At 41.9% G+C, this 14,414-nt stretch overlaps 1 protein-coding gene across 12 annotated transcripts in view; it reads left to right on the plus strand.

Moving 5' to 3' along the window:
- PPP2R5C (protein phosphatase 2 regulatory subunit B'gamma) overlaps positions 1–14,414 on the plus strand; it is a 78,065-nt gene that overhangs the window by 28,158 nt on the left and 35,493 nt on the right. Inside the window, exon 1 of one of the 12 annotated variants that reach the window (XM_083614958.1) lies at positions 97–321. The exons of 9 other annotated variants lie outside the window; for them this stretch is intronic. In XM_083614958.1, the coding sequence (XP_083471084.1) occupies positions 228–321 (94 nt within the window). In that variant the 5' untranslated portion in view covers positions 97–227. Of the gene's footprint in view, positions 1–96; positions 322–14,414 lie in introns of those variants that run through there. 2 more of the 12 variants (XM_083614954.1, XM_083614957.1) reach the window with 2 other exon arrangements.

Consider the following 14,414-nt stretch of genomic DNA (forward strand, 5'->3'; position numbering starts at 1 on the left):
CTTAATGCACGGTGACAGCCACACAGAGAGCTCTTTTCATTTGCGGCTTTTCAGAGTCATTTTAAGTTGGTGCATTTAGCCAATCAGCTTTCTCCACTCTGCTGACATCACTAACTAGCCAGTTCCCTCCAGCTGCAGAGAGCTTCAGTTTCTTTTTTTTTTTAAAACTAAAATGGAGGCTGGTTTCTTGCCTTAAGGAGTACACCGCTTTCCCTGCTGAAGCCTAGATGTTGACATGTAATAAAGCTGGCAGCAGGATGGTGGTGGACGCAGCCAATTCAAACGGGCCATTTCAGCCCGTGGCCCTTCTGCATATTCGAGGTGAGTTATTTGTGTTTGAATGAATTGTAACCCTCTGTGGCTTGGTAATAAAAGGCTATTGTGATTCTCGGGTAAGGAAAGCAGGAAGTCCTTTGTAGCAGAATCCATTTTTGTTCCGATGCAGATTTATTAAAGTTGAAAAAATATAGGGGAGTTCCATTAAATCTTTAAAAGATTTAAGAATCGGAAGGGCTGCTTGCATCGTTAAACAGGTTTTGCTGCTTTCTGCCCTAGTGCTCCCCTCCCCCCACTTTCAGGCTGATGTCAAAGGATGTGAAGTCACTACCCCAGAAAAAGGGGGGGGTTGGAGGGAAGAGAGGCAGGGCACTTAAGTTACACAGCAGTTCTTTCAGAGAATTGCAGCTCTTTGTGGCATATGTGAGCGATAACGTGCAGTAAAAGGATTTTTGTGTCTACAAGTGAGGGTTCATTTATGGCTGCTGTTTAGGTTTGCAACTAAACAGGAAAGTGTGACTGAGTGATACAGTCCATTGCATTATAGAAGGCAGCCACTATATATTTAGGAAACATCCAACCAAACATGCTTTTTGAAACATACAACGCTGACATTGTGAATCTTAAAACAATTTTACATTGCTGTGTGGAGCGCTGATTATAGAGAGCATAAGTGTATTCTGCCATTGGGCGTCTTAGAAATCTGTAGTGTGTTTTTAAGTACAGTACCTTAAACAATTCCTAAATTCTCTCGAATTTGATTCCAGTTTGCTTTGTTTCAAACACTTGTGGGATTCATTGATTCATGGCTTCTGAACAAATCAAACATTAGCCAAGATACTGATTCTGTGTTTCTCTTTGAAACTACAATCCCAAATGCCAGTATTGTTACAGGATTACTGGATGGCATCTCCTCTAGTTTTACTAGCAAACTAATAGCATTATAAACATACACCATTCCCCACTCCCTTATCAGCATTCTTGGCAGAGAAAGATTTCTAAGCTTTACATGATGGAGACTTCCAAAAATAAAAATTTAGCAAGGAGTGATCTTACACATTTCTTGTCTTTGTTATACAATTATGTAGATTAAAAAAAATTAAAATGCAAAGGAATCTTGTATTTCCTGCAATTATTTCTCTTCTGGCTGTAGTTTGCTCACTTTATTGATAGAAGAGTTTATTTATGATTGTATTATAATTGATGTGTGCTTTCACTACAAAAGTTATTTCTTAAAAACAATAACACTAATGGTCTGTTCAGGACTTGCAGTTTAAATAGAGGATGCCTTTGTTAAAACCCTTAACTTTGGGGTTCATAGTTATGTCCTTTCCATAGTGACCCCCAAACTCTAGCAGTGACTTTTTAAAAGTTAAGGCAAACCACCTCCAGCACTTTCATTCCTTGATAAATACTGAAACCGTTTTAACTCAGTGGCGTAGCGTGGGTTGTCAGCACCCGGGGCAAGGCAAGTAATTTGCGCCCCCTAACCCGTGGATTTGCGCCCCCTAACCCGTGGATTTGCGCCCCCTAACCCGTGGATTTGCCCTAACCCCCAGATGTTGCGCCCGGTGCGGCTGGCCCCCCCTGCACCCCCCACGCTACGCCACTGTTTTAACTTGCACTAAAGTAGAGTGTGCTGAAAAATCTAAATTGCCAGGCCAGTCCATTCTTCTTTTCTTACACACTACCAACTTTTTTACAAGTTTCTTTGCTCATGAAATAGCTTCCCAACTCGTATTTGTAATTGGGAGCAAACAGTTGTGTATAACTAGTGGCCTCTAATGCCCCCTAGACTTGGTGGGAATACAAAGATGTCAGGGGTGTGTTGTCAACGAGAGGTCATGGGAATGTGTCCGAATTCTGATATTCTCCCCATCCTCCTCCCTTGCAAGGTACAGTGGATGCATAGGTTAATGTATCTGCTTTACAAATAGCACCTACCGGTAACTAAACTGGAAAATATTATTCAGGAGAAGCTCCTGCTGTCACAGTTGCTTTTCTGCTGGGAGGAAAGTTGTATGGCTTCCACTTTTTCTGTTTCTCTCGCTATTCACCTACTTTGCAAATAGTGGACACTGCATCATTGCAGTTGTAATAATAACTTGGCACCGAAATATTTTATCTTGGTTCAGAATGGGTACCCACTGTCACAATTTCTAGTGTGGGTTCATGCTATGATAGCCATATTTTTCTCAGAGGTAAACCCCATGGGGAATTCCACTGGGGCTGCTACCTGATAAGCAGGTTCAGGATTGCAGCTGGAATTGGCCACACAGAACTGTTAAGAAGGGACCCCCTAAATTTCCAAACCTGGAGGAAAAGATTATTCTCCTCCCCCCACCCCAGCTTTTAAAATTTACCTAAGTGTCTTATAGTCTTTTTATCTCCACAACAACCCTGTAAAGTAGGTCACAGTACAATTTTAGCAAAACAACAGAAAGGATAGTACTATCACATTAAAAACTAAACAAAATATAAAATGGCATAGCTTTCTTGGGTTGGATTCCACTTCATCGGATGCATCATTCTTGATAATCCGTGAATCAGTTATGCAGTAATACTGTACAATACTTTTGCTGTAGTATTTAAAGTGCTACTGGATTGCCCCCCATTTCTGCTGTAAGCAGTGGAAGTGAATCCCATTTTTGGTATAAGTACAGAGAACAACACCACCAAACAATGAGTCTATGGTAAAGGGGAGGAATTGTAAATTATGGCCACTTTATCCTCTGGTGCAGGGGTCGGCAAATTTTTTTTAGCCGTGGGCCGGTCCACTGTCCCTCAGACCTTGTGGCAGGCCAGAGAAGTGGCACCTGGGGGGGGGGGGGAGCTGGAACAAGAGGTGAGGGCGCAAGTAGTCCTACCCAGCCGCTACGCTTACCTTCCCAGGGGCTGCCACCACCACCGCTGCTTCTGCTTCTTGTGGGTAGGCAGAGGGAGCTCGTCTGCTCTGCTCTCTGGCCCACAGGAGCACCAGGGCGGGGGTGACGGAGGGAAGATGAGCGGCGGGAAAGGGCTGGCTCCAGAGAGGGGCTGCTTAAAATGGCACTCAGCCAGCTCAGCCTAGCCCCCATCCTCCTCTAGGCAGGGCGGGGAGAAGCCAGGAGGAGGGAGGGAGGAGGCGCCGCGGTGGTGTGTGTGAGGGAGAGGTGGGGAACGGAATGGCTCAGCCCAAACAAACAGAATCCCCACGCCAATCCACAGACAGTTTGCGGGCCGGATCCTGAAGACAATTAGTTTGCCAGCCCCTGCTCTGGTGGTTTGGGGGGGGGGGAATGCATAAAGACAAGACTCTTGCCAAGTGCCATCCAGAGAAGGAAAAAGTACAGGCAACAGTATGGTGAAACCCGTGGATTTTATACTGTCACCACCAACTACTCACAGTAACCCACAGTATCCTTGCAAAGATTTAAGCAAGGGGGGGCATCCTGTGGTAATGGGTGCCCAATTAATCTGGCGGGGTGAAGGCAGGTCCTGTCACAAACAATTTTCCCTCTCTCACACATAGTTACACTTAATGCAAGCACATACACACCTGACACTAGCACACACTCCTGACACACTCACCTGTAGCTCTGTTGCACGCGCACACGCACACACACGGGAGGAGATACTCTGGACTGGGAAAAGGGAAACAGTGAATCTGTGGGAGGAGAGCGTTTCTGTGCTTCCTGGTCACTAGGTAGCACAGGAGCAAGCCAGAGGAGATGTTCAGTGAAGAAGATGTGTGCCTTCCTCCCTGAGAAAATCCACACCCTTTCTTTTGCTCTGTCCACATTTGCTCGCTCTTCTCAATCTCTCTCTCTCTCTCTCTCTCTCTCTCTCTCTCTCTCTCTCTCTGTGTGTGTGTGTGTATGAACAAATACTAGTTGTAAAAAAGAAAACCAAGCTGCTCAAACTAGCAAACTTTCCCTCTTGCCTGCCTGCCTGCCTACAAAGTGTGCTTCAAGCTGTTTGGAGGTGTGGTCTTGAAGGTAGCAGCCATGAGCACACTCAGAACAGCTCCTGGGTCTACCCAAAAGGTAGATTACATTAACTAGATTGAGATGACGACAACAGGGCCGGGGGCCGGGGGGCAGTTACAATCAGGGCAGATAGCTAGTAGCTCCTTGTAAGATAAACACTGTAAGACATTTTAAGGGGTGTATAATATTTATTACGCATATATGCCACGTGTTACTCCAGGGGGCTCAAGGCGGTGTGCATTGTTGTCCCTTCCCTATTTTATCTTCACAACAACCCTGTGAGGTAGGTTACCAGGCACCGTCTAATTAAAAAAAGATGTTTCCCACAGGGTTACAATCTGCTGCTGACCCACTGTTTTTTCCTTGTGGAGAATACCATATAGATAGTGTTCTACAGCATTGTCTTTTTTGTCTATATATTTAATTGGATGTTAGTTCATAACCAATTTCATTTATCATAGTTTTTCATTAGGAAAATAAGTATAATGTACGAATTAAAAGCGTGCTCAGAGTGAGGAATGTTGAGTAAGATTCATGAGGGATAGTTGGGGGCGGAAGAGAAAGGGGCGAAGTGCCCAGTTCCTGCTAGCTCATTATTCATCTAGAAATCATTGTTCAGTTTGGTTATGAGTGTGCCTATGATAAACTGGATTTGTGGAGTAGTCCTTACAGATCAGCTTGCTGACTCACACACTGGCGTTGAAAGTGGATCTAATGCATGTGATGTAACACTTAACTAGATAATAAAGATGCAACAGCTTCCCTCTGATCTTGATCAGTTAAATGTAAAAGAGTGCATGCAGCAACTGAAAAAGCATTCACATGAACTCAAAAGTGGTGGAATACCATTTAATAAATGCTGGGTGTATCAGATATGGATGCCACTCAGATCAAGCCAGGCTATGATAAAACAAGTTCAATGTGGATATGCGATGAAGCGGAAGGCCAACCAGTTTTAAGAGATGTTGCCTTTGTCCAATAAGCTTAGTATTTATTGGTTAGATTTGTATCCTACTCTATCTCCAAGGTCTTCGGAGTTGTAGATTATGCTGAAAGTGACATCTCCAAGCCAGCCAGTGAGGTTCATAGTTTAGTGCAGGCATAGGCAAACTCGCCCTCCAGATGTTTTGGGACTACAACTCCCATCATCCCTAGCTAACAGGACCAGTGGTCAGGGATGATGGGAATTGTAGTCTCAAAACATCTGGAGGGCCGAGTTTGCCTATGCCTGGTTTAATGTCTGTTGGAGGACCTTCTCCCAAGAGGGCTGCATGCTGGCTTGCAGTGTATATATTTCATTAGAAATTAGTACAGCCATTGGTGAAAATACAGCTTGACAGTGCCACTGCATCACTCTGTATCTGCATTATTGTTCTTTAAAAGGGTGACAAAAATCCCTGTTGGCATTCAGGACCCTGTTAAAACCTGCAATACTACTAATAACGATAAGCATTTATGCAGCCTTAAGCATTCAAAGCACTTCACACCTTATATTATTGTGATTATCCTTACAAGATTTGTAAGGGTGGTATTATTAACCCATATCACAGATTATGGGGTGGGGCTAGGACACACTGGCTTGCTTAAAAGCTGTGAAATAAGTGCATCACGGTGGTGAGATGCACACTGACAGCTTTGTGAGTCATAGCTTGAGCCTGTGACTACGCCACCCCAACTTTTGATATATAATTAACCAATGAGTGTTTGCCCACTCCTTTCTCTGCTGTCTTCCTTGTTCCCCTGTTCTCACACTCTCTGCTGTCCACCCTGCCATACTTCCCAGGCTTTTGAGACCTAGGAAGACAGTGTGATAGGTCTTGCACTCCTCTCTCAAGCCAAGAAGCAGTAATGCAGCCCTACGATGTTCAGTTGCTCTCATGGTTTCAAAGGTCCTGTAGCTTTGCACAGGAATGTCAAATCAGGAATAGCTTCCTACTACAGTGGTACCTCGGGTTAAGTACTTAATTCGTTCCGGAGGTCCGTATTTAACCTGAAACTGTTCTTAACCTGAAGCACCACTTTGACTAATGGGGCCTCCTGCTGCCGCCAGAGCACGATTTCTCTTCTCATCCTGAAGCAAAGTTCTTAACCTGAAGCACTATTTCTGGGTTAGTGGAGTCTGTAACCTGAAGCGTATGTAACCAGAGGTACCACTGTACCAGTATCATTGTTTCTTAGTGCTGTTACCAGGTGGTTATTCCCCACCCCCACCCCCAATTTTGTATTTAGCTCAAGATCGGCTGTTTTTAGAGTTTGAATTCCACAGAGAACCACCACATTATTTAGCAAATTTCAACAGTTTCTCTCGTGGTATGAAAACCAGTATTATGCTGATTGTGTCATGAATGCCAGCCTTTTTTAGACAGCTTTCCAAAACATATCCCACTCCGGCTGGAACAAGCAAGTTGTGACCTGTCATTCTGATGCTGACAGACTTTCAGTCATGGTGTGCTACTTGTTTTCGAAGTTACTAAATATGCGCTGGCTGAAAGGCCTAGCACACCTTTCTATTGCTTAAGGAGATTTCTCTGGTGACAGTTGTTAACTGTATACAGCATACTTTGGTTTGGGAAGATCACTACAGGCCAGTAGCTCAGTTTGAATCCGGGGGGGGGGGGGGGGGACAACAACATTTGCCAACCCTGCAAACATCTACCATTTCATTCCTTTATTGATCATTGCTTTTCGTCAAAGGGCAGAAAGGCATGCCTGTGCAAAAGCAGGGTGCACAAAATAAAGTGGGTGGGGCTGTTGTCTGAAGTGTGTGTTCCTACCTGTTCTAGAGATTAAAATTCTTCTGTCATACTGTGATTGGCTAGTAGGCCAATCCTTTTTGGGTGAGGCTGCTTGGCCTCTGTTTTCCATTATTTACTTATTTTAAAATATGCTGCCTCTATTGTATCAGCAAGATGATGTACAGTAAAAAAAATCAATACAAAACAGCAATAAAATATAAAATAAAAACTATTCCAATCTTTGGGGAGGCAGTCTTTGTTGATTTACACATTGATGTGGCCCGTTAGCAGACAGGATTATTTTGCAAGGGAAAACCACACCCAGTTAATTCCCCACTATGTCTGCATGGCTCCTTTGCTAGCCCAATTAAAAAAGAAGGAAGAAAAGACTTGTTTGGTTCTTTTTCCTTCTTCTAAGCCATTTGGACCACACTGGATATAGGAGTAGTACTATAATGCTACTGATACCAGCCCATCTCCTTTAGTTTCATGTGTCCCCAAGGACGATGTTAATGAACTGTTTAGGGGATTCGATAGGAAACCTTGGAGCCTGAAGGAACTCTAGTTTCTGTTCTTTCACACAGAATCCTGGTGATTTCCTCATGACTCTTATATTTTTGGACTCGTGCAGTTTTTGAATTTTTATGATTATGCTGTTACAGCATCCATGAACATAGTGTACAAAGAATGAAAAGACAAGTCTGTGCCCCAAGAGGTTTACAATCTAGAAAATGACATAAAGGAGACAACAAGAAAAGACAGAAGCTGGAAGCAGGAATAGAAAGGGGGAGACTATGTGATGTGTACATGTAATTAGGTACAGTAATTCTTAGATACAGTAGGGAATGGGAACTAGAGACGTCTCAGAAAAATTGGATTTTGAAGAAGAGTTTAAATGAAGCAAGAAGTGACACCATAGATTATTTCTGAGATGCAGTTTCAGGCAGAATGAACAAGGGAGAAAAGGAAGAATTTGTTGACGGGGGCCTTTGGAGTTTGAACCTGGATGAGATTACAATGGTGGGGTGTGTGCCATGGAGATTTTTTTGAAGGTAAAGACAATAAGAATGCAAAATCTATGAATGGAAAGCTAACCTGTGTAGGGATTTAAAAGAGACTGTGGTATGGTTGGAGGAATGAGAGAAGTGAATTATTTTGATAGCAGAGTGCTGGATAGAGGTGAAGGACCAGATGTAAGACAACAGAAAAGAGAAAATGCAAGGTGAGAGATGGCCGGGGTGGACCAGAGTTTTTGTCTCATTTTTTTAATGTTGCCTAGGGAGAAGTGATGCGATTTGGTAACAGGCAGCAAAAGAAGGATGAGGTTTTTTTGCCAGATCAATAGGATAGAGGATATTGTCATTGAGAGAAGAGAGCTGGGAGAAAGTAAAGCCCAGCTGGATCACACCAGTGGCCCATCTAGTCCAGCATCCTGATCCTTCCTGGAGGATGTCGAACATTTAAAAAACTTCCAGATACAGAGCTGCCTTCAGATGTTTTCTAAAAGTTGTGTAGTTCTTTATTTCCTTGACATCTGATGGGAGTGCGTTCCACAGAGAGGGTGCCAATGCTGAGAAGGCCCTCTGCCTGGTTCCCTGTAACATCACTTCTCGCAGTGAGGGAAGCGCCAGAATACCCTCACAAGTGGTACCTCAGTGAATGATGGGGGTGGAGATGCTCCTTCAGGTAAACTAGGCCAAGGCCGTTTAAAGCCCTAAAGGTCAGTACCAACACTTTGAATTGTACTCGGAAGGGGTTTGAAATGATGACAAAGCATTGAAATATCCGAAAGGCACATGGAGATGCAGAATTGGAGGGAGAATTCTCCCTCCAAGAGAGTCAAAACCCTTCTGTCAGCACTATTGGTGGTACTGAAAACCATCACATGTGATGCTGGGTAGAGGGACAATAGTGAAGGGTCACTCCCTTGTGTCCTGCGCAGCCATTGCATAACCCTTTATGAAGACGTATGTACTCATAAAGACTCAAGATTCTGATCAATGTTCAGATTGTTGCTTACAGATATATCACTTGAAGCTCCCAGGCAACTAGGTTTCTGAGTACCTTTGCTGTTGGATCAGCAATTCCTAAACATTGCATTGTGAAAGATTATTCTAGTTTCTTCTTCTTCTTCTTCTTCTTCTTCTTCTTCTTCTTCTTCTTCTTCTTCTTCTTATTCTTCCTCCTCCTCTTCCTCCTCCTCCTCCTCACTGCCACTTTATTTCTTATATTGCAGTGGCCATAGCATTCAACACCCAAGATTTCCATGCTATGCAAGCAATCTGTGTGGTGAGAGAGACCCGTGTTATGGCTGCTGCTTGGAACAGCTGCCATGTAAAAGTCTTTCAAGCAGCAGCCTCCCACGCAGTGACCATGATCTCAGAATCTCAGTAATGAACAGGAAACACAAATATAACAACACTTACCTACTATCTATCTGTACTCACACACCCATTGTTGGAATTTATAAAAACTGGAACTCTTCTGTAACTTCACATAGTAAAATGATGCATCAGAATAGGACTTAGAAATTCAGGCTAGGAGTGCCACAGAATTCTGATTGGGATGTAGTGAAGGCTGAGTCTTCTTTCTTCTAAGTTTTGAAATCTAAAATAATTGTCTTGTTGAATCAACTGTGTGCATTGCAATTGCATTGCTATTTCTATTAATACCCGGTTTTAGTTTAGTTTAATTCCCGTCTTCCATTTTTTTTCTCCTACTGAAAATAAACCAGTGCCTTCTCTAAAAATTTCTATAAGAAATTGTTAGCCTATATGACTGAGCTTTGTGCTTTGTTGTTGTTGTTTAGTCGTGTCCGACTCTTCGTGACCCCCCTGGACCAGAGCACGCCAGGCACTTCTGTCTTCCACTGCCTCCCGCAGTTGGGTCAAACTCATGCTGGTAGCTTCGAGAACACTGTCCAACCATCTCGTTCTCTGTCGTCCCCTTCTCCTTGTGCCCTCCATCTTTTCCAACATCAGGGTCTTTTCCAGGGAGTCTTCTCTTCTCATGAGGTGGCCAGAGTATTGGAGCCTCAGCTTCAGGATCTGTCCTTCCAGTGAGCACTCAGGGCTGATTTCCTTAAGAATGGATAGGTTTGATCTTCTTGCAGTCCATGGGACACTCAAGAGTCTCTGAGCATTGTGCTTAGAGATTGTTAATCTTTTGCCCTCTATAACTTGTCTTTAGACCATCTCAGAGGTCCAGAGAGGCCTGGACTACTTGCAGCATTTGAGGCCCCTAGTTGTAATAAAAATTTGAAAAATGAGCAAGTTTGTGTATATAATAGCTGGTTTAGGAGGGCATGTTCATCACATGTTCATCATTCTTGTGCTATCATGTTTATGTACAGTGGTACCTCGGGTTACAGACACTTCAGGTTACAGACTCCGCTAACCCAGAAATAGTACCTCGGGTTAAGAACTTTGCTTCAGGATAAGAACAGAAATTGCGCAGCGGCAGTGGGAGGCCCCATTAGCTAAAGTGGCACCTCAGGTTAAGAACAGTTTCAGGTTAAGAACGGACCTCCAGAACGAATTAAGTTCTTAACCCGAGGTACCACTGTACATTTTAAATTATTCAGGATGACAAAATCTATATCAGTTAATGATAACCTATGTTCTTTACCAGATTGCATATTTTATTTGCTTATATTTGCAGCTCTAACCCGAGCGTGTGTATCACATTTTGGTTGAGTGTACATAAAAACATTAAAAAAACCTGATCCTATACACAAATAGCGAGAAGGAGTTGAGCCTGATTGCATATCACATACTTTAGAGACAAAATTACTTACTTGCAGTAGTTCAGGTGGGGGAGTTGCGGGGGGGTGGTTATGGTTTTAAAAATTAGAATGTCCCATATTTGGGTAACTTTCAGTCAGTTTTGGCCAGTGATGTTCAGATGTTACTGGAGGCATGAAAGTGTCTGCATTAGCCCCATGCCTATCCTGATTGTTGGCTGTGGTGATTGTGGTTGATCAGTCCTACTGAAAAAATTATACCTCCCCAACTGGTTAGCAGCATTTGCTTTCTAATATAGGTGTTTGAGGACTACTTTGCCTGTTCCTTTTTCTGACACAATGGTTGCTTAGGGGAAATGTGTGTGCGGTTATTTAGTTATAAGATATATATTTTATTATAGGGTAGGTAAAACAAAAATAAAAGAAGTTAGACTGTTTGTTTTCCATTATAAAAAGAAGTAAAACTTTCCCAAGCAAAGTCATGAGGTTGAGTGGTGGTCCAAGTCTCTGTTCCTCTGCAGATAGATGGGTTGTGATACTACCACTTTTATTGGCTTCCCAGTTCACATGCACATGTTAAGACATTTTCACTGTTCCTGTGCTATAAAATTTGCTGGAACCGCATCTCCACATTAGAGTATTCTATGGAATGACCCTAGTTAGGATCAGGATTGTGTCTGTATTAAGATCTAGTCTGGATCACGACAGTCTGACTACATTTATGTGGTTTCTAGTCAAACAAGGGGGAAAAGTTTTTTTGTATGTCCTGTTTGAACTTTCTATAGCCCTGGCTACTATTGATCATAAGGTATAGACTGACGGACTAGCAAGAGAGTCTTCCTCTTCATGAGGACTTCTCAGAAGATGATCTCCTTGAGAAATCCAAGTGTAGCCAGATGTTGTGTTCTTCGGGTTTTAATGATTTGTGTGTGTGTGTATATGTGTGTGTGTGTGTGTGTGTGTGTGTGTGAGAGAGAGAGAGAGAGAGAGAGAGAGAGAGAGAGAGAGATCAAGGTACCCATGATAACCTGAAACATAAGTGATTACAGGCCACAAAGAATAGAGATAATTTACAAAGAAGAAATTTACATAATTTTTTTAAAAATACTCAGGAGACAACAAAGTATTCTGTGGCATTCCTTATTTCATGTGAACATATGCTATCAACTCAGCATTGTTTCGCATTGTGTTAATATCCATTCTTCAGCACAAGATGCTTTGGTTACTTTAAAATATGTATATATAACATAAAATACTGTAGCAGTAATATTTTATGAAGAATTGCTTCAGTGCACTTTCACCAAAAATGTTACACATTTGAGTGTGCAAGTAGATCCTTTCCAGTCGTCGTCCCCTTATCAGAGAATCAGATTTACAACTTACCACGGCCCTACCATACGTAGAAAGAAGAGCCTTTTGGATGCTATACATTTTATTGTTTCCATGGTGACACAATGCCGCAGAGACATCTTGAAACAATATTCTCACAAGTTAGCACAAATATAAAAATGTCCTCTTTCCAATAAGGAATCCCATGTTGTACTAATCAGAATCTTTTGTCCATTGTCTTCAATTCTTTTTACACAATCCACTGGTAGTAGTAACATATGATTAAGCAGGAAAGCTTTGTCTACCACACTTGCCGTTATGCTTTTTTTCAGAAGAATACAGTTTTTTATGATTAATTTTTTATTTGGAATAAATTACGCATCACTTCCACTTAAGGCTACACAGCATGGTTAGGTGGTTTTTTTAAACATTATTAGTATTTATGTAGGTGAGGCATTTTGGGTGTAACCTCATTATCCTTTCACCAACTCAAGTTGTCAAATGCCGTTTCTTACTATCATGGCTAATACTTTCAGACCCTACAGAAGTCCTTGTGCGAATGAGATTACTTCATTGGATGCAGCCTTATGTATTTATGGAGAACTGGCAGTAATCATGAAGTGAAAGTTGTCCATTTCAACATCTTAAAATAATCTAGATCTGGGCTCTTTTGGAGGACTGTTCGTCAAACTATTGTGCCTACTACTCATTCAATATCACTCACTTCTACTCACATAAATCCATCAGAAGAGGCACAGGCACATACAGCAGCCGCCAAATCACTCAAATTGTATACATGCAGGTCCCGCTTTCTGAACGCTCGCCATGCAAAAAGGTTAATTTACAACAAAATGAAGCTTTCTTGAAGGCACAGCCCACTAAAACGGAGGTTGCCCACCTTTCTGGAGTCATTGGACAGATCTGTAAATTGCTGCGGGCACTACAAATGTAGGCACTGCACCTTAGTCTATTGGCTACAACAGAATGCTTCTTTCTTGCTAATTTCAGCAAGAGCAGGAGACCCTGCGAATGACCTTTACCAGCGCTCATGCACTAGAATATTAGTGCAATGCCTGTCTGGTCTTGCACTTGAAAACTCTTTTCAGTATGCCATCAGGGCTGTGTGGGAAGAAAAGTAACTTTCTATTTTTGTTTCGAGTTAGTCATTTTGCTGGTGTCTAGAGGACAAGCGGCTTAACTGTGTTTTTTGTTGCATTTAAGCTGTAGTTGGGCAAAAGGACACTTGCGTAATTATTTAACTGGTTTTCTACCTGTGTGCTGCTGAATGAGTAGGCTGCCTAGAGTCGCTCAGATCACAGGATATTAGGAACATCATATTAAAGTAATTTACAGTGCTTTACAAAAGGTAATGCGCTTGAGCAGTCCCTTTTTAAAGTAAAGGGCAGTGAAGAAGCCTTCTTGAGGAAGAAATGAGCACACGCTAAAAGTGTAGTAGAACTCAGGAGAAGTGGCAGAGTTGTTTTTCTGTGAAACTCTTTCAGGTGCTAGATAAAATGTCAGGTTTGCTTTAGGGCTAAAATCTGGCTTTGTACATTTTGTTTACTTTCCCTCACTCAGCTAGCTTTTCTACACCCTGCCTGTCTGATTATCTGAACTGGCATCTTTTTAAAATTTCCAATGATATTTGTACTTAAAGTCACATTCATTTTTAGTGGTTTCACTTGCAGTTTAGAGTGTTTCTCTGCAGAGTAGCTTTCAAATATTTGTGTGGTTTTTTTCTCTGAACGCCATTTCTCAGAATCGTATTTCCACATTATGTCAAACTTCATCTTGATTTTTGACATACTTTACAAAGCAAAACTGGCTGCTGTCGCATCTTTATTGATAAATAAGAACCACCACCATTTTTCCTTATATTATTTAGAAGGTTTTTAAGGCAGTAGTTAAATGTGCAATGAATGGAAGTAGCTCCATTTTCTTCTACTATTCTTTCGTTCTTTTGTTCCAGTTTTAACCCAGGACATATCTTGATTGAAACTTAAACTGAAATTAGACTTTCTTGCAGTTCTCTTCCCCACTTTTTTCTAATACTAGTAGATACCTTTTTATTTTTACTAATAAACAAAATGAACAAAAGATGAAGAGCATAATGAAATACTGTTAAGCAGGTGGAAAGCAGCACAAGATTGGACACTGTCATTGAACATTGTTCTAAAACATTTCTTAAAATACGGATTTTTCCATAAACCAGCTGCGTTGCTTAATATGTATTCTTTTGTAATAAGTTAGCTTAATCATAGTGACTATGGACCATATTTTCTCAATCCATTCAGATATAGTAGGAGATAGGCTTTTTCCATTTTTTAGCTATTATAATCTTAGTACTTAGAAGGTCAAATATTC

Source organism: Podarcis filfolensis (genome assembly GCF_964270895.1).
Source record: "Podarcis filfolensis genome assembly, chromosome: 1".
In the NCBI taxonomy this organism is placed as follows: domain Eukaryota; kingdom Metazoa; phylum Chordata; class Lepidosauria; order Squamata; family Lacertidae; genus Podarcis; species Podarcis filfolensis.